The following is a 26,465-nucleotide window of genomic DNA, read 5'->3' as shown; positions in this document are numbered from 1 at the left end:
AAAGGAATGACTTGATTCCTCCTGTGGTGAAATCAGCTGCTGAACTCATGGGTGGAACAAAAATATGGCAGGACTTTTTCTTTCTGATCGCTGGACTCTACACCTGTGTCTGTAATATATCTGCTTGTTTTACACTCGTTGGCCACCAGGTGGTATTGTGAGCAGGGAAGTCGTGGCCTAATGGTTAAAGAGTCAGACTTGCAATCGAAAGGTTGTGAGTTCGAGTCCTGGGCCGGCAGGAATTGTAGGGGGGGTGTATGTACAGTTCTCTTTCCACCTTCAATACCATGACTTAGGCACCGAACCCTTAACTGCTCCCCGGGCGCCGCAGCATAACTGGCTGCCCACTGCTCCGGGTGTGTGTTCACAGTGTGTGTGTGTGGTCACTGCTCTGGGTGTGTGCTCACAGTGTGTGTGTGTGTGTGTTCACTGCTCTGTGTGTGTGCACTTCGGATGGGTTAAATGCAGAGCATGAATTCTGAGTATGGGTCACCATACTTGGCTGAATGTCATGTCAATTTCAAATTAAGTTTCCTGAAATTAACACAAATTTTGTGAACCACTTGGCTGAAAATCTTAATGCTTCATGAGGCTTCATATTAGCATCACTAATCGTCACAGATAAACTACAGCATGCAAAAGAAAGTACTGCTCTAATATTAACAGTGAACATTTTAAATCTGGGTAACACATATAGAAGTTTGAGCTCCAGTGCTTTTTAGACACACACAGACTATTTATGTTGTGACAACTTGTGATAAGTTATTATTTTAAGTTGGGTAGACTTTAGTCCCCGTTTGTTAAGTTTACTCAAAAAAGCGCTTAGAATAAGTTATTTTAAGTTGACACAACTTTTTTTTTTTTTTTTTTACAGTGTGTAAAAGTACATGTGCTGTTATAAAGCGTTCAGATCAGTGCTGTGCAGAAAGCTGCTACTAGCTGGTTTTACATGATGAAGTAACCATGAGGCATCAGCCTGTTTATTTCCAAAACAATTTTATTTAATTGAACATATGTTGAGTTTTAAATAGCCTACCTTGTGGAACTGCCACATGCAAACGAACCATTGGTTTAATAGTCATAATGAATTAATTTGAAATCTAATGTATGCAATGAATATATCTTTTTTGAAACCTTGCCCTAATAAGATGAATCTCAACAATGGTGACAATCAACAAAACGCTTCAAGCTGAAGTGCATGCTGGGTAACACCATAGTAAAAAACTCCCATCATGCACTGTAGCATGAATAATTATTGTAATCACTGTTGAGGATCATATGATAAGTGCTCATGTCTAAAATCCTGAGCCTGTACAATTTTTCCACAATATTTAAGCAGTACAATAATATTTGTTTAATAGGACTTTTTCTGGTTGCACTTTATTTTACAGTAAGTGTACTTACATGTACTTATAGTTTACTTACAGTGTATTTATCTAAGAAAGTTCTGGTAATACAGGGTAACTACATGGGGTAGGGTTAGGTTTAGGGGTAGGTTCAGGGTTAGTTCCTAGTTATTACATAGTTATTGTAATTACTATAATAAGTGCATAGTATGTACATGAGGAACTGGACTGTAAAATAAAGTGCTACCGTTTTTCTTTTGTAGTTCAGTAATAGTTGAACATCATTTAACAAACCAAACAGAGATACCTTCATGATGTTCATTTCAGTGTGACTGACTGAAGTCCCCATGAGTTGGTGTGTATTCAAGTTTAAGTCCCCACCAGTATAGAAAAAACATGTACACATATACAACACACTTTCTTTCTCTTTTCTTCAGTGATTCTGTTTGTTAATAGCAGCTGTTCATCACACATTCTCAATCATCACTTAATTAATCACTTAATTATCTCATTGATTTTAACACTGCTGCAGTGTTACTTTAACACTCTTATAGAAGTGGGACCATGCATGCTCTGAGCAGTTTTAATTCAACACTCAGGATTTCAACAGAATGTTCAAAAGACCCATCAAAATAAAGTGTTACCAGGTTTTCAATTATTTTTGCAATTGCCACCAGGAGTCACTATAACCATTTTTATTTAGTTATCTTAAATATACTTGAAAATGTAAAGGTTTCATTACACCAGTTCATACACCAGTTTATCCCATCCCTGTTCCCTGTGGCACACCAACAGTACAAAGTTTTCAGGAAATGCTCAGCAAGAAATGTGAGCTTCAAAATCATACCACACATCTCATAATCCAAAAAAGCAACCCAAATGAACTTTCCCTTCTCAATAAACTGGTTGTGAATTGTCTTCATGTCATGATTAGTATGATAACATGACAGAGGGTCAGGTAGGTCTGCCAAGGTGGGACTTTTTTTGTAAAATAGAAGAATATGAAGTCAGGAATCTGCTATGTAGGCAGAACAGCCGGATGACAACAGAACCAGACCATTTTCAACCAGTCATCAAAGGGTCATGAACTGAACTATGGACAAATATTGAACTACGCATCTGGGATTTTGCACATCATAGAAGACAACTTCAGCATCCATTGTTTTTAACTGTTGGAGGAAACTGGTAGATGTTGAGCTTTTTGTATCTTTCGGGTTTATGCTGCCTTCACAAGCTGTTGGAATTTTTTTTAGTTCCCACTTCTGAAGATTAAATTACAAGTTTGGCTATAACAAACCAACAGTGAATCAACACTAAATAACACTTCACTCATAATAAAAGATTAGACACTAGACAAAGCAAGTGAATCAGATGTTTACTTCACCATGTAAATTACTCTTACAATTATAGCAACTAGAGAAAAAACATCACGGGCAAGAGTCCAACTAAATCAAACACTGGTCACTATTTTGGTAACTTCAAATGAAATAATGAATTGGACTAATATAACTGAGGTGTCTGCATTGATTGAATAGCCTGAATACCTTAAAACCAAATGCTGCTCTGCTATTAACCATCAAAAGTCAGCACACCGTATAGCTTTAATTTTAAAAGGATCTCTGTATCTGCTTTATTTTTGTATACATTCACACTTTTAGTAATTAAAAGTTAGGATAACATTCTCTAAAAACATTCTAAAAATGTCTATTGATAACATTGTTACAACATTATTCTCTAACATTCTAATGAAGCCTCCCATCACACTAGATGTGGACTGACATTGCTCAGAAGTCAAATGTTGGTTGAAAGTGAAAACCCAACCTCTGTTCGGTGTCAAACTCCAGCGTAAATATCTCCAAAAACAGTATTACCAACTTCACTTATTATAAACAAGATTGACTTTATTTCTGTAATAAATGTAGAAAAGTTCTTATTGAGATTAACAGAGGTGTTGAGGGTCTATTGAAAATAATAGTTTAGTTTGACGTCACCATTATGGTGATCAGTACTTAGGCAGTATGACTCTTTTCAATGTAACTTTTTGCTTAACTGGTGTCACTATATTTGTTATGCCAAAAACAGCAAGATAACATTGCCAGCAGGTGTCATTGGTTACTTGCTGATGTCAAAAATTTCATCATGTAGTGATCTGGTTAACTAGTTTTATCTGGAGTCTAATCTCTGCTAATAATTGAATGTTAGTTACCATGGAAAATTTGTTGCAATATAACACCTTGCAGATTTATATCCTATGTATTTTTGTCTTTTCTTTTTAAAATACATTGTTAATTGTTAATGAACCACATAATATATAGACACACAGAGACCTCAATAATTAGTGTACGAATCTCAACAATGGTGAAATGCTTCATACCACAATGCATTCTGGGTTGTCATTGATGAGTTTTGTGTGATGTACCCACAATGCACTGCAGCAAGAACCTTAACATGTTACCACATATGTGGTGATGTCTTATCAGCAAAAAACAGCATCATTTATTCCCTTGTTTTTCAAAGCAGACACTTTAAAGAAAATAATTTACAATCCAATGGAAATGCAAAATAAAGTTTTAAGGGAAATTATATAACTAAATATGTATTATTTTTAGGTTATGTTAACAATTCGGAATCGTGCCACTCTAAGTGATAAGTGATAAGTGAAGTGACATTCAGCCAAGTATGGTGACCCATACTCAGAATTTGTGCTCTGCATTTAACCCATCCGAAATGCACACACACAGAGCAGTGAACACAAACACACACACTGTGAGCACACACCCGGAGCAGTGGGCAGCCATTTATGCTGCGGCGCCCGGGGAGCAGTTGGGGGTTCGATGCCTTGCTCAAGGGCACCTAAGTCGTGGTATTGAAGGTGGAGAGAGAACTGTACATGCACTCCCCCCACCCACAATTCCGTCCGGCCCGAGACTAGAACCCACAACCCTTCGATTGGGAGTCCAACCCTCTAACCATTAGGCCATGACTTCCTCTAATATACACTGGAATACTCAGGTAGGTATCCTACTCACAATTAGGAAAATAATCCACAAAAAATGTTTTAACCTAAATTCAAAGCACACTTAAACAACTGAATACAACATTCAAATTTCACATAAAATATTGTTATGGACCAGTTCTGAAAACTGTGAAACATAGTGTCAGTTTGTGTAGCATGAACACTCAGTCAATCAAATATGTGAGTGCTTAAAGGCTCAGTTTGGTCTATTGTGTCTTATGATGTATAAAAAGAACTCTTAATATGATACATTTGCAACAGTTATTACAACCTTTAGATGAATTTGCATCCAACATTATTCACTAAACACTTATTTAAACATTTGTCATCACAAAATCAGTATCTTACATCACAGACAATTCGAATACCACACAAAATATATTATATATATATATATATATATATATATATATATATATATATATATATATATATATATATATATATATATATATATATATATATATGTTTATTTCATGGTTCATATAATACATTGCCTCAATAAAACTCATTGATCCCTTTGCGAAACAAGAGGGCTAATGTGATGCTATCCATTTGTGATGCAGTTGAAAATTAAGTCAACTTTTTACAGCAGGTATTTATTAACTTCCAAATTAGATTAAGGTTTTATTTTGGTTATTTTTTTCACTCATATTCTCTTTTCCAGAGCTTTCTGCAAAACATCTCGCCCCCTTTTCTCTAACTTTTTTTTCGTTTAGGGAAGAGCTATCGTCTACGGTTACTTCTTTCATCAACAGAAAACAATATAACCAATATTCCCAAAATATTCCCAAAATATTCCCAAAATAAGTTGTGTTCGTATTTTTAAACTTTACTGTTAAAAGTTTAAACACATATTTTAAATTGCTAAAACTGTTTATTACCATTATAATTATTTTTTATCAATATTTTGTTATTTTACTGCATTCGTTATTTTATTAATTGTATTATTATTATTATTATTATTATTATTATTATTATTATTATAGTAGTCCACAATGGCAACATAAAATGAGAACACTATCTGCTTAAAAGATCCTTCTTAACAATTCAACGTAATAAATTGCATCTGTGCTTGAATATAACCCAGAGAAGGCTTACTGTGACCTGATGTTCTGCCACACACACACACACACAGTCACACACACACACACACACACACACACACACACACACACACACAAAGACACGCACACTGAGGTCCTGGCAAAAGTGGACGTGAATACTGTAGGTGAAGAATTCATCCAGTGTTACAATTACGCAGCCTATTTTTGGGGAATTTTGAGGAGCACTAAGAAAGTGAGTTCTTCTTCTTCTTTTTTGTTACATTTTCAATAGTATTATTTTTGTTTGATAGTTACATTTGCTATACAAAGTTATATATTATAAGTGTATACGAAGGTGCTGTGGCATCTGTTGTAATGGTTAATTCTATTCTAGATTCTTCTTCTTCCCAAACGGGAATCTTATTGCAGTCCTATGAATGGTACATAGAAAATGGATGAAAACTAGCAAATTTTTGATGCTACTTAACAGTAAACTGATCAAATTTGTGGTGTCTAGAGGCAACTCTATAGTGCCACCACCAGTTCAAATATACATTTTTCTTTTGGTTATAACTATTGAACCCTAGAGAAAAAAATCCATTACCGTTATCACCAAATGTACTGTATTTAATTTTTTTTCACTGCTCCTTTTTTATGTTTGCTGAAATTTAAAACATAATTGGCTGAGATGATCACTGGACCGAGCCACACAGTAATCACTTGACATGATTTTTATGTTCTTACTTATATAAAAATTATGATAATGGGAGGTGAACAAATTTGACCCAACATTTGATTTGATACAAAATGTTGATCACTTCATCAATAACATTTGTACAAAATAAAATAAATAAATAAATAATAATAATAATAAAGTCTATGATATGGCCCCTTTAAATCTGTTAAGACATAGATATATATTTTAATTGTAGGTGCAGTAACTGTTTGTTTATTGGTTGTTCTAGGTGTTGCTATGATGATGTCAATCGGTATGGCTTCTCTTCCTCTGATCTTTCTGCTCATTTTTTACGGTGAGCCACTGCTGTTACAGAAACACTTTGCTCTATATTTACTTTTCAGTGTAGTTATTTAAATTTCATTATTTGTGAAGCATCCATCATTGCAAATATCTAATTTCTGCTCTTTTTCAACACTTATCTTCTTATTTTCTTCAGTAGAAATAGTTCAGCACGTGTAGAAGTGTCTGAGTTTATGTTATCTTTTACAGGTCTTTATAGTCCTGCAAAACTCCAGATTCACTATCTGGCTAATAATTGAACCGCAAACCAACACTGTCCCCTACTGGAGCATTTTTGTTTCTTTCAACATTTTGTTTTGTGGAAGCCTACAGCATTATGTAGAAATGTATTTAAAGCCAATACTCCAAAACAAAGATCAAGACCAAGACCATTCAAGAGCAAAATTAAACACTAATCACCATAATGGTAACTTCAATAAAATATAAAAACACAAACCCCTGTAAATTCTCAATAAGAACTGACAAAAATAAAGTCAGTCTGGTAGTAAAGGGAGAAGTTGGTAATGCTGTTTGTGGAGTTGTTTAATCATCCCCTGCTGTTTTATTTTAGTTGATTTAATCTAAGGCTGTGGCTGAAGTCAGTTGTAGTTCTTGTGTCTCTTTTTTTTTTTTTAGTAATTCTCCTTATTAACAGCAGTGGGTTTTATATTCACGTTTAGTTTGGAAGATTTCAGGCTGAAGCAAGTGGCTGGGATTATACTGGGTTTTGTCACCATGATCATTTATGCCACATCTGGATGCATTTTACAAAAGCTGACTTCAAAATTTCAAAAGTCAAGAGACCAACTAAAGCAAACACTGACCACTTTAATGGTGACAAAAAAATATAGATTTTCTCGTCTTTGTTGATTCTGCTTGTTAACATCAAGTCTTGTCAATAATGGTCAATAATCACTTAAGTAATCACTTAATTATCTCATTAACTTTAACTCTGCTTCAGTGTTAATTTAACGCTCCTATTTTAACACTTTCACATTCTTGAGTGTGGTCTCACATGTACTCCCACCAGATTTAACTCTCTGTTTTTTGCTGTGGGTAGACACAATCAAAGTGATAATAATGACATCATCTTTTATACAGAATTCTGTAGACGAGAAGTCTGCATACATTTTTTATTTATTTTTTAGCCATATTGACATGCGTATTTATTTGAACGAAATAAGTTTTTAATAGTAGTTTTTTTTTTTTTTTTTTTTTTTTTTATATCAGTGATGCAGAGCACATTAGTAAGGTCGCTGTATGCAGAGCGGTAAAAAAATAAATAAAATAAATATGAGTGTGTCTCTCTTATGCTCTTTCTGAATTTTTTTGTTTTTTTTTCCTGGCACAAATGCATCAAAAAGGAGTTTCACTGGACCCTCCTGACAGTGGTGTAGAAATCATTTAAATGAGGCTAATCTGATAAATGACATTCACTTGATAACACCTTGCTGTGACCTCTTGAAGTAACCCAACAATTATTATTTTCTTCAGGATTTCCTGTGTGGTTGGATGCATTGATGACACACATATTCCCACCATCACAACTTTTTGAAAATAAAACGAATTAGCCTACTGTATGGAATGGAAGCATGCAGAAGCAAGAATCGTGCAAAATGTGATTGTGATTTTGCACAGCTTGTCAGAGAACAATGACTCTGTGTAGTAAATGCTGATCCACGTGAAAGCACGCACGTGTAGAGATGCACATTAAATATTGTGCGATATTTATTGTGCATCCCTAGAATATTTTATTTTGTGAGAAGAGCATTAGATTATGTGGAAAAATCTTATGTGTATTGAAATAGACACTGAATTATTTTTAATATGTGAAATGTTTGTAAAGCCTTTGAGCCTACATCCATGAACTTCTCATAGACATGATGCACACGCCAAACTCAGTGACATCCTACTTAGAGATTACTGAACTAAATAATTTCAGTTTTTCTGAAACCGAAAACTCAGAAGTTAATCTCAGGGTAAGTCAACTCAGAGTTCAAGCTTAAACTCAAGAGTTGGTTGAACTCCTTATTGAAACGGGCCCCTGGTGTTACTCACAAAACATTTGCATTATTATTATGTCTGTGTTTCAGAGGTGTCTAGTGCTGATTGGGGTGTGAGTTATAGTAATTCACAGATCTGTGCACTAAAGAACTCATCAGTGACAATCTACTGCACTTATACATACCCTACTGGACATCAGATCAAGAAAGTGTTCTGGGCCAAAAACTCTGTTGGTGAAGAGTATACAAATCTGTCTGAGGACCCTGAATACAGTCAGAGGCTTCAGTATCTGGGAGATAAACAGAATAACTGTACCATCAGACTGAGTCATGTGACACAGAAGGATTCACAAAATTACTATTTCAGATTCATAACCGAATTGGATAAATGGATTGGTAAACCAGGAGTGTCTCTTACTGTCACAGGTGACTTTGATGAAGTTTCACTCTTCTTCTGTGCATTTTGTTGAATAATATTCAGTGCATGAAAGTAGCATTAGATAAAATGTTTGTGTTTTGTTCAGATCTTCAGGTGGAGTCTCCTGAGACAGTGAAAGAGGGTCATAATGTCAGTCTGACATGTAAAAGCAGCTGCACTCTGACTGACAGAGCAACATTCATCTGGTTCAGAAACTCACAGCCATTAACTGAGAGAAGAGACAGAAACAATCAACTCCTGCTGCAGTCAGTCAGAAGAGAGGATGCAGGCAGATACAGCTGTGGTGTACAGGGACACAAACTCACATCACCAGCAGTGGAGCTAAATGTTACATGTACTGTATGTCTGAATATTGATCACAGTAAAAAATGCCAGATGATATTGACAGCATAAACTCCTCATTATGAAATAAAGTAATCAAAACTGATATTCAAATAATGCAGTAACAACAATAATAACAAAAAGTGTCTAGAAAATTGCCTGGCTTTTTTTACACTAACTCTGCCTACCAATGTCTGATAAAATGAAAAATAAAATTAATAAATTTTGATTATAGGAGCAATAGTGTGGACATCTTCACGTCTCAGCTCAGACATGCATTTATAAATAATAATAATAATATTAATAATAAAGTTTTTGTAAGTTTTTTTTTTGTTTGTTTTTTATTTAGTTGAACCCAGTAGCGTCTCAGTGTCCATCATCAGTCCATCTGGTGAAATAGTGGAGGGAGATTCAGTGACTCTGATCTGCAGCAGTGATTCAAACCCTCCTCCAGAAATCAGCTGGTTTAAAGAAGGAATGTTTGTAGGATCTGGAAGAATCTACAGCATCTCAAAGATCAGCTCTGATAACAGTGGAGAATACAAGTGCAAGTCCAATAATGAACATGGAGAGAAAGACTCTGAAGCTGTGACTTTAAATGTCATGTGTGAGTTAATGATAATTTAACTGGTTGTAACAACACATCATATAAATTTTTTTTTTTTTTTTTTTTTTTTTTTTTATCTCAAATGATTTCTGACTGTGATTTATATCTATGATTTTCCTGTTTTAGACCCTCCTAGGAATGTCTCAGTGTCCATCAGTCCATCTGGTGAAATAGTGGAGGGAAATTCAGTGACTCTGAGCTGCAGCAGTGATTCAAACCCTCCTCCAGAAATCAGCTGGTTTAAAGGAGGAAGAATATTAGGATCTGGAAGAATCTACAGCATCTCAAAGATCAGCTCTGATCACAGTGGAGAATACAAGTGCAAGTCCAGAAACAAACATGCAGAGAAATACTCTGATGCTGTGATGCTCAATGTGACGTGTAAGTGAACACTGCTACACTGTAAAAATTTGTGCAGTTAAATAACAGTCATTTACTGGCAGCAGGGTTGCCCGTAAGCAGGGATGTAGTGGAGGCTAAACGCACGTAAACGCAGTTTACGCACCTCCCAAAATTCGGAAATAGCGTTTACTCACCTCCAAAGTGTGTTTATTCACCTCTAAATTGAGTTTATCCACCTCTAAATACAGTTCCTATGACATTTTAAATTAAACGCGCAGTATGGAATTTTTGGCCACCAGGGGTCACTCAATCAAAATAATAACATAAGACGTACTTTGATGACGTCGAGAAAGAGCGTGAGGCTCATGGGAGTTGTTGTTCATTGGAACACGCGCTCTGTCGCTCCCTATCATTCCTCACTCATTCTAACTTAGTATTTTGACAATCACGTCTTTTCGAACTGAGAGACGGTTTCAACGGCAACAACATAAACAAACGTTACTGCGCATGAGCGCTTTTGTGGACCTAACTTAACTTCTGGTAGACTTCCAAATAGAATCAATAACAACAGCCAAGTCCCTCTACAGTAGATATTTTTTGAAAACAAACAAAATGTTTACTGCGTGGATCAGGCGGACTTAATGAAAATGCAAATTCATTATTTGCCAACAGGAGATGTTTTAAAGCATAGACATAAAGCGCGAGAAATAGAGGTTTCTCCAGTAACAGCTGTAAACGAAGCAGAGCTGGTACGCTCACACGCTGCTTTATCACGCATATAACATGCAAGTCTTCCTTCAGAAATACAGCGATATAAAAACACCTGTGCCTCGCTTTGATATTTAAACATATAAATGTAAGGAATTATTATTATGAAAAGTGCAGTAAGTAACGTTACTCATGTTTATTCATTGAAGCCTTTTTGAAAAAAGATCAGTTTTGAAATTGTGGCGAGTCTCCAAAAATAAATAAATGTATGGGAAACACACCCCGCAGCACAAACACCTAAGCCCAACTTCAGTCTACTCATCACCTTGCCTTTAACTGCGTTTGTAGAAGGCACCGCAGCCAGACCGATATACACGACCGTGCGCCCGATGAAACCGTCTATATGAATTATGAGACCCCTATCAAATCAATATTCCATCAAACTAGTAGTAATATATGTTAAAAAACACGACCACCTTTCGTTAATAATTATAATTACGTTATACTATGATATCGAACAAGTTAGAGAACTGCATTTGAAGCTACTTTATTCAGCTAGATATAGAACAAATGTAGATTTACATAAGAGCTAGCCCGTTTGCGTTTTACACAAGACATCATCGTTTCACAAAATATACGGATAGATACAGTTAGCTGAATGGATGCATACCTGTTTATCAGAATGCAAGCGAGTTCGGCATCTCTCTGTAGTTTCAGCTTGTCACGAAGCTCTCTCTATCTTGGAAATGCAACTCCAATATTTACCCGTGTCTTGTTGCTTCTCTTGTCCCAAAACCATCTCGGGTCATTTATTTCACCCGTGCGTTTGCGCTTCACAGAACGTGCAGGCAAAGCATAATCATGATCCATAACTAAGTTATTGATTGAGGTTTAAATACGAACATAAATATAAAATATAATAGTCTCAATCAAGGCTACTATTTTTTCTTCTTCGTCTCGTCTTTGTTTCTGTTCACCTTTGTATTTGGCGGTTCCGCAGGAAGTTAGATAAACTAGAGGGGTCAAAGTTTATATGACGCCATAGACGGGCGACAAAACGGAAATAAAGAAACGTGCCGTGTCTTCTCATTAAACTATAATTTTCTCCGGATTTGAAAGTTTGTGGAAACTGTCGGGATGATGTAAGTACACAAGTAAAAAATATATATAACATAGATATAGTGATTTCTGCTATTTTTAAAGCAGAAAAATTACATATTGCGCCTTTAAGCTTATGTCGTTTTAGTTTTATATTGTTCATTATTAGTTTCATAGGTTGTTTGTTGTTAAAGATGAAGTCTTTCATATTGCGCTGCTACTCGTCAGTGTTGACCAATTGCTTGGGTGTTGCCAGTAGTAGTGGGAAGTTCGGATCATTTTACTGACTCTGATCTTTGAGTCTCGAATCTCAAATCTTTTCTCTTCCTGTCTCTATGGGACTGACAGGAAAAATAAAAGACTCGGACCTCACCTGTCGATTCAGAACCCATATGTTGTGTAATGCGCATGTGCGGTCAACACAAAATGAACGAATCACTCTCTGAGACAACTCGATAGTCCTGAGTCATATTAAAGATTCGTTCAAAATGAACTACACGCAACAGACTGCATCAAGATTCAAAAATGGATATCCGGCAATTAATAATAAAAATAATAATAATAATAATAATAATAATAACGTTTGTTATTTTGAATAGAAATCATCACTCATACAGCAGCTATTCATCTCATCTCCTGTTTATTTGTGTTCGTATACAAACAATAATCACGATCCGCCAGGGCTATAGTCCAATGGTGCGCACATTTGAAGAGATAATAATTTTATGACATGTTTGTAAAATATTTTGTCATACAGAATAACATTTCTATTCATTTTACACTTATTTATGCTATCTGAAGAGCTCAAACAGCTAACAGAGCTAACGATTACTCTCCTCTTATTGATTTGCGTCGTCTATGACATCAGTGCGATATCATTAGTTTGTAAAGCTGTCAATCATCTCATGTGAACCACGTAATTAATTACAGTTTATTACTGTTAAATTATATCTTAAATCTTTTACCCTTTAAACCCCACAACAAAATCCTCAGTTTTAAATTAACACTTATAATGTGTACACACTACAGAGTGTTAGAGTAACACTGAATCAGTGAAGTTAATGAGATAATTCTGTGATTAATTGATGATTGAGCATTAGTGATGAACACCTGCTATTAACAAACAGAAACATTGACAGAAACATACTTTTTTTCTTTAAAACAATGCATTCTGGGAATGATTGAACTGAAGAAAAGAGAAACAAGACACACAAGAACTTCAACTGACTTCAGCCACAGCCTTAGATGAAATCAACTGAAGTTTTGAACAACTCAACAAACAGCTTTACCAGCTTCACTCATTACTAACCAGACTGACTTGACTTCTGTCAGATCAGAAATCAAAATATCTTATTGAGAGTTAGTTTTAGTAGCCTTGTTTTGTGATGTTCAGTATGGAAGCATATGGGTAGCATTATTCAATTTGGGGTGTAATATGCAAAATGAAAATGCAATATGTAAAATGGCAATGCATTTCTGTATTTACATTTACATTTTCCAATACATTTGTGCAACGTTTGGTGCAAAATGAAAATGAAAATTAAATTACATAATTTTCATTTGCCATTTCCTACACCAGTTTTAATATGTAAAATTAATATTAATTTTAACGCTTTATAAGTTGCAAAATGAAAATGAAAATGTATTACAGAAACGATTAGATATGTCTAACATGTTCAAGCAAAAACTGTGGCAAAATGATCATTTAAATGCTATTTTTCTTAAATGCATTAACACTCACAGTCAAGACACTTGCGATTGCATTTTCATTCAATGCCCCGCAATGAATGTAGCAAAATTCAATGTGCACATTGAAATTGCATTCCGAGCCAATCACGTCTCCGCCCCCTCCCGCCCTGTCAATCACTGCGTGAAAAAAGGCGGGGCTTACAGAAGGTCAGAGACTCACATCTCAAGAAGATGATTCAAGTGAGAGAACATGGACAAGACAGTGGTCCGTGTACGTTTTGATCATTTCGGTTTATGGCTTCAATATTTCATTCGCACTTGTGGGCGGAGCTGAAACGCAGCTTTCATCTGATTGGTCGAATCGCTCCGCTTTCAGCGGTCTTTTTATTCTTTCAGGCAGAATAAGAGTCAGTGCGAGTGAAGCACTGTAATGTCTGAAACCACCGCTCACTGTTAATTAGCATAATATTTGAATCAGATATAGTAGCTGATTTCATATAAGGCTGTAGCTGAATTCAGTTGTAGATCTGGTGTTTCTCTTTCCTTCAGTGCTCTCTGAGCCCTTTGTCACTTTAATCAGACTGAATAAGCTGAATAAGCTTACAAACCTCAGTGGTTGCACTCTCCCATCTGCCATTCACCTTGTGCTACTTTATTGAACTTTATTTTTATTTTTTTATTTTTACATGCCCTTATTTGTATAGTTGTATTTTAGATTCTAGATTTTATCTGTATCTATCTGTATTTTTAGGCTGTACTGCTATTGTTATCTGTATGTACCATGGGTCTGAGAGTAACGCAATTTCAATTCTCTGTATGTATGTACTGTACATGTTAAAGAATTGACAATAATAGCAGACTTGACTTCACTAGTTACATTATGTTTTATGACTGTTAATAAAACATTTAATTCTTTCTATTTTAGATGCTCCAAGAAATGCAGTGGCGTCCATCAGTCCATCTGGTGAAATAGTGGAGGGAGATTCAGTGACTCTGAGCTGCAGCAGTGATTCAAACCCACCTGCAGAAATCAGCTGGTTTAAAGGAGAAATGTTTGTAGGATCTGAAAGAAACTACAACATGTCAAAGATCAGTTCTGATTACAGTGGAGAATACAAGTGCAAGTCGAGAAATAAACATGGAGAGAAAAACTCTGACGTTGTGATTTTAAATATCATGTGTGAGTTAATGATGGTTTACCATGTTTCATTATTAACAAGTTCAACCAGTCTCGCCCACTGAAAGCTCAGCGGATTATGTGTAAATTCAAAGCGACATTACACTGTGAAATATTTAAAAATATCCCTGGCAAAGTGGTGCACAAGTTTCAGTAAAATAATGTTTCAGCCCAGTCACATTTTATTTGTTGTGACACTTGTGGACTAGTGTTGTCACGATACCAAAATTATTGTTTTGATACGATACCTAGTCAATAATTGCGATTTCGATACTTTTCCGATACTTTTCCTGAAAAGGGAAAATACACTCAAATATCAGTGCTTTATTTTAAAACCGGGACAACATTCTAATCATATAACACACTAATAAATGAATATATGAACATCAGATATATTAAACATTTGAACAAAATATGAAATGTCAAAATATAAAAAAATAAAATAGAGCAATGACATTCAAGGTAAAGAAAGAATAAATTTAGCAGCATTATCTCAGTTATCATAAGAAACATATGAGTAATAAATGTATCTTGATTCTGAACTTCGAATAAAAATATGAACAGCGATTATATTAAACAATGTTTCTGAAGTCAGAAGATTAAATGTCAAAAGATATATAATATCAATTTAAGCAAAAATCAAATAATAATAATAATAATAATAATTAGCAGCAATATCTCAGATATTGTAACTTATTCTGTCAGTTGTGCAAGCTTTTCTTTCAGAGGAGAAAACTCAGCCAGTGAGCCTTAATGAGCCTCATCTTTAGTGAGCGTCATCTTTTTCTACCAGTCGTGGCCCGGCGGCCAGAGTATCACTCATGCTCGCACATGCAGCCTAGTGATGCGCGGTTCGTTTTTTTTTCCAACCCACGGGTCCCGCTTTTATGAAATTATTTGGCCCGCCCCAGCCCGCAAATAAAGTAACATTTCTTTACCCACCCAGACCCGCGCATCGGGGGCATCATGGAAGATACGTTGCTACTAGAGTCATATTTCTTGTTCACTGCAGTTCCTCCCTCCACAGCAGCGCATGCGAACAGCTCAGTGAACTGTTCCTTCCTGTCAAAGAGTTACTCAAGATGTGACGGAGCATGTGATTTGTTGAATGTAGTGAACGAATCCGCCCTTCACTGAACAAGATCGAGAGATCTTCTCATTCGTGAATGAGTTGAATGAACTGATACATCTCGTTCGTGAATGAAATGAATGAGTATACAGGGTCAGTGAGCCAAGCATGTAAATCTCGATCAGCAATCAGCAGATACAAAGCGCAGTTATAGGTGCTGTGCAGATACGCTCATATTTAGCATATAGAACATAACTCCACGTTTAATCCCTGATTAATGTGAATATTATATTTGAACTGTCTGACCAAACAAATCACTGTAGTGCTTTTTTGCTGCTTGCATGAGGAGAAAAAACACAGACGTCCATAGGGAGGCACTGGAACCGTGCGTTGCGCACACCAACATGAAATATGTCTCTTACAAATCTGGAACACAGTCATTCTTTGAAGTATCGATACTAATAAATTTAGGAATCGTGACATTGTTAATTTCCAAGAATCGCGATACTTTTGAAGTATCGAAGCACCGTGCAACACTATTGTGGACAGCACTGAACACGCACTTTGCCCATCACAATTTGAAGTATATTAATATTCTAAACTTTAACTTTTACAGGCTGTACAACAATGGGCTTGTAACTTGTCCTGCTTTTTCTGCAGAAAGCTGAACTTTATCAATGTGTATACATTTTATCAATCATTTGTGTGTGGGTGAGAGACTGTGAGCCACATGATTGTTGTCAAAGGCCAGGTGTGGCTCATGAGGCATAGATTCCCAACTGCTGGTTTAACTGCACAGCAAAATCCCCAGTTAATTTAACACTCTGAGTGTGGACACATTTAAACACTGAAGCAGTGTTGAAAGTAAAATAAAATAAAAATAGATCCAGCATTTTTGCCATAACATGACATGTTTTTAAAAGTTAGTTCTACATAAAGAGAGAATTCTTTAGTTTAGACACAAAGACATCAAGAATCAGCGTGAGCATTCACAACAACGGTGACCATCAAAAAGCATGTTGTAGCCAATAAAAACTCATCCATGGCTCACATCATGCATTGCTGCATGAATAAATTATGAGCTGTCTTTTTAACTTTTTATTCTAACTATATTTTATTTTCTCTGTTTTTAAGTGAATTTTTAGTATCTAGTTTTGTGATGTTCTGAGTAGATCTGTTTATCTGAATATGCTGTTTGTCACCGTTGTTGAGATTAATATGCAGATTTGTGTTATCTGTGTGTTCCTAAAATTAAAACTCTTTAATAAAAAATAAAAACATCAGAATCACAAGAGATGCCTACAAAATGTATAGAAAATAGAGACTCTTTCATTGTGTAATCAATGCTGTTACAATCAGTAATGTTCAATGAGAAGAGACTGTAAATGAGTTCAGTGATTAAGTTCAAGCAACAGTTATTTAAACATTAAACATAATTATCACCACCTGATGATTTTTGCTCTTGGCTTGTAACTTCTTAATTTTCAAATGTGTGTTTCAAGCCAAGAGCAAAAATCATCAGGTGGTGATAATTATGTTTAAAAATAACTGTTGCTTGAACTTAATCACTGAACTCATTTACAGATCCCAACTAAAGCAAACACTGACCACTATAATGGTGACACACAAATTGTGATTTTCTCGGTTGGTGATTCTGCTTGTTAACATCCGGTGTCTTCAATAATGGTCAATCATAACTCAATTAACTTCTTAATTATCTCATTAACTTCTACTCTGCTTCAGTGTTACTTTTAACACTGCTTCAGTGTTTATATGAGTCCACACTCAGAGTGTTAAATTAGCACTGGAGATTTTGCTGTGTGGTTGTGACGACACATCATCATCTTTGCTCAATTTTTTTTTTTTAATTGTAAATGACATATATAATTTTTCTGTTTAGATCCTCCCAGGAACGTTTCAGTGTCCATAAATGGATCTGGTGTAATAGTGGAGGGAGATTCAGTGACTCTGATCTGTAGCAGTGATTCAAACCCACCTGCTCTGGACTTCAGCTGGTTAAAAGGAAGAATGATTGTAGGATCTGGAAGAATCTACAACATCTCAAAAATCAGCTCTGATCACAGTGGAGAATACAAGTGCAAGTCCAGAAATAAACATGGAGAGAAATACTCTGATGCTCTGACTTTATGTGTTATGTGTGAGTTTTACTACACCTGGTTACTTTTTTGTCAGTAGATTGTGTCTTAATCTAGTCTTAACGACCAAATTATGTTTTTTTTTCTTCTGTATTTCAGCAGTCAGATGGGTTTTGTGGTTTAAAGCATTTGGTGTTGGTGTGGCTGTTGGTGGGGTTGCTTTTGGACTTGGAGGAGCATCAGTGTACACTTGGTAAGCCACCAATTTCAAACAAGTATAGGTCTCTGCAGGAAAGTAATGGGAGTTAATAGATCAAGGTGTTTATACACCATGATACCTGATTGGTTGATGTAATAGTGACGTTAGGTTTAAGGGTGGGGTTGAGTAAGGGCGATCATTAAGATTGCATGATTCAGAAACACCCAGCAGTTTGAAAACACCCACATGGTGATAAAAGCCCAATTTTGCTCTGCAGAGACCTAAGTCTCATTTCAAAGGTTATTTAGGGGCCAAACCCCAAGGGGTTTAGCCCCTATTGTTTCTGTAGGATTTCTTCTTCTTCTTCTTAGCCAATGGGAATCTATAGCAGCCCTATGAAGGGAACATAGGGAAATGATGAAATTTAGTACACTTGTAGTCATGGCCAAGAATAGCGATCTGACCAACTTTGGGGTCTCTAGACCAAACTTTATAGTGCCACCAGCAGTTCAAATATTCAACATTTAAATTGTTTAAGTCTTGAACCTCTAATTGTACAAAAATAAAAATTAGTACACCTGATCACACTTTTCATGGAGATAACATTCAATACCTTTCATTAAGTCTTTACCCATTACAGTAGCAGCCATTTTGAAAAGTAAATTTTTAATTTGTTTTTTGCTACTCCTTCAAATTTGGCCTAATTGTTCCCAATATTTTCTCACATAATCTTCGGACCCAGACACATAGAAATGACTGAATATAATTTTTGCACCTACTGGTCTAAAAAAAGTTATGAGGATTTGAAGTTAACAGTGGACAACCTGAAATTGGTTCAGAGGCTTATCTCGGCCAAACTTTCATAAATCGACACAAAACTTGGTACACTTCATAAACACCATGATCTGAGGGTACATGCCAAAGTTGGGAACAGGAGCACATTTGGGTGTTGAGACACCAGAAATTCAAATTTTTGCTTATAACTTCTGAACAATCAGTCAGAAAATTATGACCTTGATGTCTATGGATTTTTTGGATCATTCCAAATCTGTGGAAGTCAATATTGTCAGAATCAACTGAATCACCTGTCTGCTATCTTTTGAACCACTGGACAAATCTGCACAAACATTGGTAGGTATCATCTACACCAATGGTTTTCAAACTTGTCCCTGGGGACCCACAGCTCTTCACATTTTGCGTGTCTCCCAAGCTTACCCACCTTATTCAGATCATCAGCTCATTAGTAAAGAGCTCCATTGACTCAAATGAGTGTGTCAGATAAGGGAGACATACAAAATGTGCAGTACAGTGGGTTCCGAGGAACAGGATTGAAAACCACTGATCTACACCATATGCCGGAAGTACCCCAGAAGTTTAAAGACAAGAGATATAACGATTCTTGCAAAACACTTTATATTTTTAAATTTAACAAATAATATGAAGCCATAGATTATATTGAGTGAAAAAAGTTCACCAAACTACATATGTGATGATCTATTAATCATCAACAAACAACATCTAACCACATGCGCTTTTGCTGTTTTTGCTATAATAAAGATTACAGCAGTCAAAGAACAACACTGACAAGTCAAGTGCCAAATTGCACAACTAAAGCCTAAAACTAAAACAATTACCACCATTATGGTGACATCAAACCAAACCATTACTTTTAAGCAGACATCAACATCCAAACCTCTGCTTAAATCTTAATTGGAATTGTAGGGGATAATGTTCTAATAATGTTATTATTAAACATTTTAGAATGTTTTAGAGAACGTTATCCTATCTTTTGAGAGAACGTTCTGGGAACAAAAATAAAACTACGCTCTAAAAAACATTTTCAGAACAATCATGGTAATGTTGTAAGAAAATTTTTAGAATAAAAAAAATTCTAGCTGGGATGCCGAACATGATGAGTTCTCATTTGTAATTTTCCAACATGGTGTCTGTTCACTATATTGTATTGAATGAAAAACTTATTTTTTCGCTACTCCTCCTACAAATCATAATAAATTATTTTCAAAATTTGATCAGATAATTTTCAGACTGAGTCACACATAAATGACTGAAAAGATTTTTGATATTCACTTCCATTCTCGACATATACCTCTCGGTAGAGGTGGATAGTCCAAGTTTCAGAAAGTAAAAGGCCTGCCATATGTTTATTCCACCCCTGAACTCAGCTAATTTTACCAGAGGAGAAATCAAGTAATTCCTTCCAAGTCACAATCAATCATCAAGTTAAATCCCAAGTCCTCAAAGTATTAACATTAATAAAATAATTAAGTGACTAATTAAATGAAGATTGTGCATTAGTGATAAAGACCTGCTGTTACCAATCAACATCACTGAAGAAAAGAGATACATAAGAACTACAACTGACTTTAAGTCAGTTAATTGGAAGAAAAAAAAACTTTGTCGCCATAATTGTGGTCAGTATTTGCTCCAGTTGGCCTCTTGAGCATTTTAACAGTTTTGACAATTTTGCTTCCAAACCAATGCACTACTGTTTAACAGCAAACATTGTGCATTGCTGAAGCAAATCTTGAACTAGGAATCATCTTATGCATTTGATGATTGTATGATCTTATTTTGAATTTCTTTATTCTTAAAAAAAAAAAAAGAGTGCTATCTCATTATTTCATATGATCCTCAACAGTGATGTGTATTATGTGAGTTTTTCATTTATTGCAACATTAAGAATTTTGTTGATTTTCACCATTGTAGAGATTCATATGCTGGTTATTGATATCTTTGTGTGTCTAAAAGTGTGAATGTGTGTATATTAGAGCAGTCCTTTTTTCGCGTGCAGTAATTTGACTGGGACAATTATACAAAATCTAAACTCATGAAAAAAAACAAAAAAACATTATTTTGAATATTTTCACACCAGTTCATTGCGCCTGTATGTTTATTGCATGACTGGTGAAATCAGCTGCTGAGTTGATCGGTGGAACAAAAATATGGCAAGACTTTTACTTTCTGACCCCTGGACTTTACACCTCAGGTTCTCGGAAGATGACCGTGCCTGCATTAGTTGATTCATGCTAGTAAGCTGAGCATGCTAATTGGCTAACAGATTTATATTCATTCTAATGAACTTTCAGGTTAACCTTGAGCTACGTTAGCATTTTTATCTTAGCGTGCTAATCTGGCTAAAATGCTAATTCAGGTTTTTGAGAGATTATTCTCACATCTTAACATTGCTTCTTTGGCCTGGCAAATGTGCATCAACTAATGTCTCCATTTGCTAAGGTACTGGTTCTGAACTGCTGAGATCATGGGTTAAAATCCAGGGTGGTTAATGTTGCTTCCATTCCAGACATTGGATTTTCAATGTGTGTTCTTACTGAATGAAAAAACATGTTTTTGTTCATTCTCATCTGAACTTCTGTTCAATTTCAAACTTATCTACTTCAGAACCAATCTATTGCCCTGACGTATGTTCTATTTCTGCCATTTTTGCCAGAGAAATCATTTCAGTGACAGTTCATAATATGAATCACCCCTGCAATCTTGCTGGTGCCCAAACTACAACCAAAGAAGATGCTGGAGCAACATCCTTGCCTGTGGCACCATGCAAATAAAGCACACTTGTGCGCAATCATAAACCACTCTTTCAGCCGTGAGGAGCACAAACATATTCGATCCATTCTTCAGCAATTGCACAATTAATGGCGAATTAATGATCTATAAAAATAAACATCCAAGTCTTAAAGCATGTTTTCTACTGTGTCTTTGTTTCTGTATCTGTATTGCTTGGCAACTACTTTGTCGCAATCACAGCTGTTTTTGAGAAACTACCTTGTTTGGTGAAAGACTTATATTTGTATTAATATGTTTTCTTTTATGAAACTTTGCTACATCTATGGAATAACCAATTAATAAAGAAATAAATCAAACAAACCCAGGCTTTTTGGGGCTTTATTGCTTTAATATATTTTTATGTCAATGTGCCGATTTTTGCATTTTTCTTCTTACAGCCTTACTAAAAGGATGAACAGAAGATCTGCAATGAAGGACTCTGGGGTGAGATGATGACAGTTATACAAAGTTTTTTTCCATTTCCCAATCTACAGAGTGGTAAAGTAACACTGAAGCAGTTGAAATTAATTAGATAATTATGTGATTAATTGTTGATTGAACTCTGGATCCTTCAGTGATTCTGCTTGTTAAGAGCAGGTTTTCATTACCAGTGATTATTGAAGGGGTGCTCTGGTCTTGACTTTGGGGGCTTTCACACTGGCATTTTCTGTGTGCGTTTCCGATTACGTAAGGTGGCTGCAAACGCACCTGGGTTTGATACAACTATTGAGTGTGAAAGCACACCAACGTTACGGGCGGCGCCGGGAACAATCACGCTTGTGCTCGGACCACAGCAAATGAGCCCAGTGTAAAAGCTCTCTAAATTTCTGGTCAGTTCACCAGCAGACAATTAGATTTTAAACATCTCTTTCTGTCTTGCAGAACTCAGATCCCAGTGAAGACTTTAACCTGTGCAACGCATATGATGTAAGTGAGATATCATTTAAGATGTACCCTGATCTCAATGTGAACATAAATAAAGCTGGTTGTAATTCTAAATGTAAGAATCCATGCATGCCAGTTTAAATCTGATCGCTCAAAGTACATCAAGGAGTTGGTTTGAGATCATTTCCAGATGGTCAACTGTAAATTGATCTGGCTGTTGAATGTCAATTGTATTCTGCAAAAAATAGGGAAAAAAAAGTGGGCATTTTTAATGTAATATTTTAAAAGCTTGTCCTTTGAAACACTTTACCTTTTTCCAAAACTTTGCATTTCCAGGCCCACAAAACCCTGTTGTCAGTTAAATGGAGAATTATTATTATTTTTTTTTTTAAGTTAATAAATTGATTGCAGACTTCGGTGTTAAACTCATTTGTTATTGACTTTTTATTATTATTATTATTATCATTATTATAAATTTTAAACTACTGTCTGGAATTATATTTGTACAGATAGCATGGACTTTATGAACAGGATGCTGTTTATCTCCACAGGAGCTGTAATCCATCCTTACCATTGTATCACCTCCAGGACAACATTTAATCATTTGATCTAGAAGGGGGAAAAAATCAAATTTAATTTGGACACCAAATGTGTGTTATGCCTTTAAATACACATACACGGGCATTTTCTGTCTTGCTTCTAAATAAAATAAGAAAACATCTATACATATATTATTTTTTTATTATTTTTCTTAGAGAGTGATTCTTAGAAACATTATGTTCATAAATAATGTGTGAAAATATTACATATGACTTAAAATTTCTAACAAAATGTAATACAATTTAGTTGTGTGATAAACTAAACTAATAATTCAAGATATATCTAAAATATGGTCAATTCACGTTGTTGTAATTCTAATGATACTTACATTTTTATATTTAATTATTTTATTTTGTTATCCATTATTGTTATTAGTAGAATCATTTTTCATGTATTGTTTTCCACTGCTCGCCAGACTTGTAAGTAACACTTTTTTTTTTTTTTTTTTTTTTTTTTATCTCTCAAGTTCTCAGCAGAGGATGATTAAACAGCTCCACAAACAGCAGCACCAGCTTCACTTATTAATTATCAGGGCTGTGTTTCGCATACAGCGACATAACTCACTGATACTGACCACCATAGTACGATGTATTGTCGGTGAAACAGATAAGCTAGTTGTTTCCCGAACATAGTTGCACCTTCATCATTTGAGCTACATTAATCAGACAATTTACGGACGTTGTTAGTGACATCACATGCATGTGGTGGAGTAATAACTAACCATCAATAAGTTTTTTTGTTCTAAAAATGATCTAAGAACATTTCCATGGATTGTTCTACCAATGTTTTTAACAGGTAGTTTTATTTCTGTTCCCAGAACGTTCTCTCAAAACATAGGATAACATTCTCTATAAACTTTCTAAAAATGTTTATTGTTAACAATATTAGAACATCATCACCCTAACATTCTAATTAAGATTTAATCAGATGTTGATGTCTGCTTAAAAGTAATAGTTTGGTTTGATGTCACCATAATGATGGAAAGTGTTGTCTTTAGTTGTGCAATTTGACACTTGACTTGTCAGTGTTGTTCTTTAGCTGCTGTGATCTTTATTAGAGCAAAAACAGCAAGAAAACATGTGGTTGGGTGATTCCGGTTGCTTGCTAATTAGAGGTCCCCTTCTTTGTGATCCCATGTTTTAAACTTTAGTTAGTGTATAATGTTGTTGTTAGAGTATAAATAATATCTGTAAAATTCTAAAGCTCAAAATTCAATGCCAAGCGATATATTTTATTTAACAGAATTTGCCTACAAAAAACCACCCGTTTGGACTACATGCCTCTAGTTCCTGCAGTAATGACATCACTAAAACTGTTTTTTGACTAACCTCCGCCCACATGAATTCACATGTTAGGATGTTAGAGAATAATGTTCTAACAAGTTTTTAGAATGTTTTAGAGAATGTTATCCTACCTTTTAGCAGAACATTCTTGGAATTAAAATAAAAACTTGCCGCTGAAAACATTCTTAGAACAAGAATTTTTTTTTAGGTGGGTATGCTAATCTGGTCAAGAAGAGTAAACTTGCAGCAGCTAACATCTCTTGATTCAATAAATCAGACAAGTCCTGTGAGTCAAGTTAACAATAAAAAACTGCATTATAGTAAAGGCTTTGTAAAACTGTACCGCTTTTTTAGCTTTTTAAACAGCATTCTCCGTCCTACACCAACTACGCACACATTTCCTTTCATGTAAGTCTATGAAAGACGATTGAACCAATCAGAGTAGGTGTGGGGCGGGGCTGTACGTGCAACCCTGCCACAGGTGCAGCCCCGCCTCGATCTGCAGGCTGCAGCCGAGTGTACTTGAGAAACTCTGCTTCTAACCACAGGTCAACCTGTAGCTCCTACCATGTAAGTTTGCGATGCAGTTTGCGAATGAACTATGGAAACACAGAATCATTAAACTATGTTGTTAACAATGGAATTGTGACCATAGTTGGCTAACGATGCTTTTAGGGTATGCACCCCAGATTGACTTTATTCCGAAGACCTTATTGAGAATTACAGGTTCATGTTTTGTTGAAAATGTTTTGTTTAAACCATTATTATGATTATTGTCATCTTTATTTGACCTTTGACTTTTTGTTCTAGTTCTTAATGTTGAGTTACATTATCATTTAAATACAAAGACATCAAGAATCAGCATATGGATATTAAGATAAACAGACCAAACTGAACATCACAAATCAAGAAACTTAAGTCAAAATTTTATTGATTTAAAAATAAAATTGTATTAATTTAGCTGCATTATTAATTCATGCCGCAGTGCATGCTGGGAGCCATGGATGTGGTTTATACACCGCTGGTTAAAGCAAGCTTCTATTGATTGTCACTGTTGTTGAGATTTATATTCTGATTGTTGATGTCTTTGTCTGCCTAACTCAAAGGTTTCCAGTCCAGCTTGCAATCTTTAGTTCTAATTATCTCCCACTTAATGTACTGTTATTTGCTTTAATGCAGTGGTTCCCAAACCTGTCCTGGCGTACCCCCAACACTGCACGTTTTCTTTGTCTCCCTAATTAAACACGTCTGATTCAACTCATCAGCTCATTATCACATGGGTTAATGAGCTGATGAGTTGAATCAGATGTGTTTAATTAGGGAGACAAAGAAAACGTGCAGTGTTGGGGGTACGCCAGGACAGGTTTGGGAACCACTGCTTTAATGTAATTTAATGCAGTGTTTGTGCATGCAGGTACCTCACAAATCTGATTAGTTATGGAAAAGTTAAGCTTTATCTAATCAACTGGAACAAATTGCTGTGCAAAATGTCTTGCTTTTTCAAAGTGTTCAACACTCAGATACTTCCCACAACTCCAAAGATCTAAAATCTATTCGATATATATATATATATATATATATATATATATATATATATATATATATATATATATATATATATTGATGTGTACTGTTGTCTGCCCGTGCTTGTGTGTTTGTTCATGTGTTTACTGTAGGAGCAGGTTTTGAGAGTGTAAGTTAGCTTTATGGTTGACATCTAAAATAACACCCATTTATCTCTTTGTATAAATCACATCATGAAGCCTAACCAATATACATGCACACACAAATGTCATTTGTATAACACAAATCTTAAATTAGAATAAAACATCCCACCAGTTGTATTAGCCATATAACACATCATTCTCTGAAAAAAAAAAAAAAAAAAAAAAACACAAAACAAAACGAAAATAAAATAAAAACAACCTTACCGCAAGA

General features: G+C 35.3%; 1 protein-coding gene across 1 annotated transcript; it reads left to right on the top strand.

The window, feature by feature from the left end:
• Positions 1-5,512: 5,512 nt before the first annotated feature.
• On the top strand, positions 5,513-25,684 carry LOC127948720 (B-cell receptor CD22-like). The gene is made up of 12 exons (XM_052545374.1): positions 5,513-5,661; positions 6,374-6,439; positions 8,520-8,855; positions 8,954-9,202; positions 9,539-9,796; positions 9,923-10,177; positions 14,559-14,813; positions 17,780-18,037; positions 18,135-18,228; positions 22,158-22,203; positions 22,642-22,686; positions 23,196-25,684. The coding sequence occupies exons 2-12, from the start codon at positions 6,382-6,384 to the stop codon at positions 23,202-23,204; spliced, it is 1,863 nt and encodes a 620-aa protein (XP_052401334.1). The 5' UTR covers positions 5,513-5,661; positions 6,374-6,381; the 3' UTR covers positions 23,205-25,684.
• Positions 25,685-26,465: the final 781 nt, after the last annotated feature.

Source organism: Carassius gibelio, chromosome B1 (genome assembly GCF_023724105.1).
Source record: "Carassius gibelio isolate Cgi1373 ecotype wild population from Czech Republic chromosome B1, carGib1.2-hapl.c, whole genome shotgun sequence".
NCBI classification, from domain to species: Eukaryota; Metazoa; Chordata; class Actinopteri; order Cypriniformes; family Cyprinidae; genus Carassius; species Carassius gibelio.
Note: the sequence above shows the minus strand (reverse complement) of the source record. Positions and strands in the feature narration are given on the sequence as shown.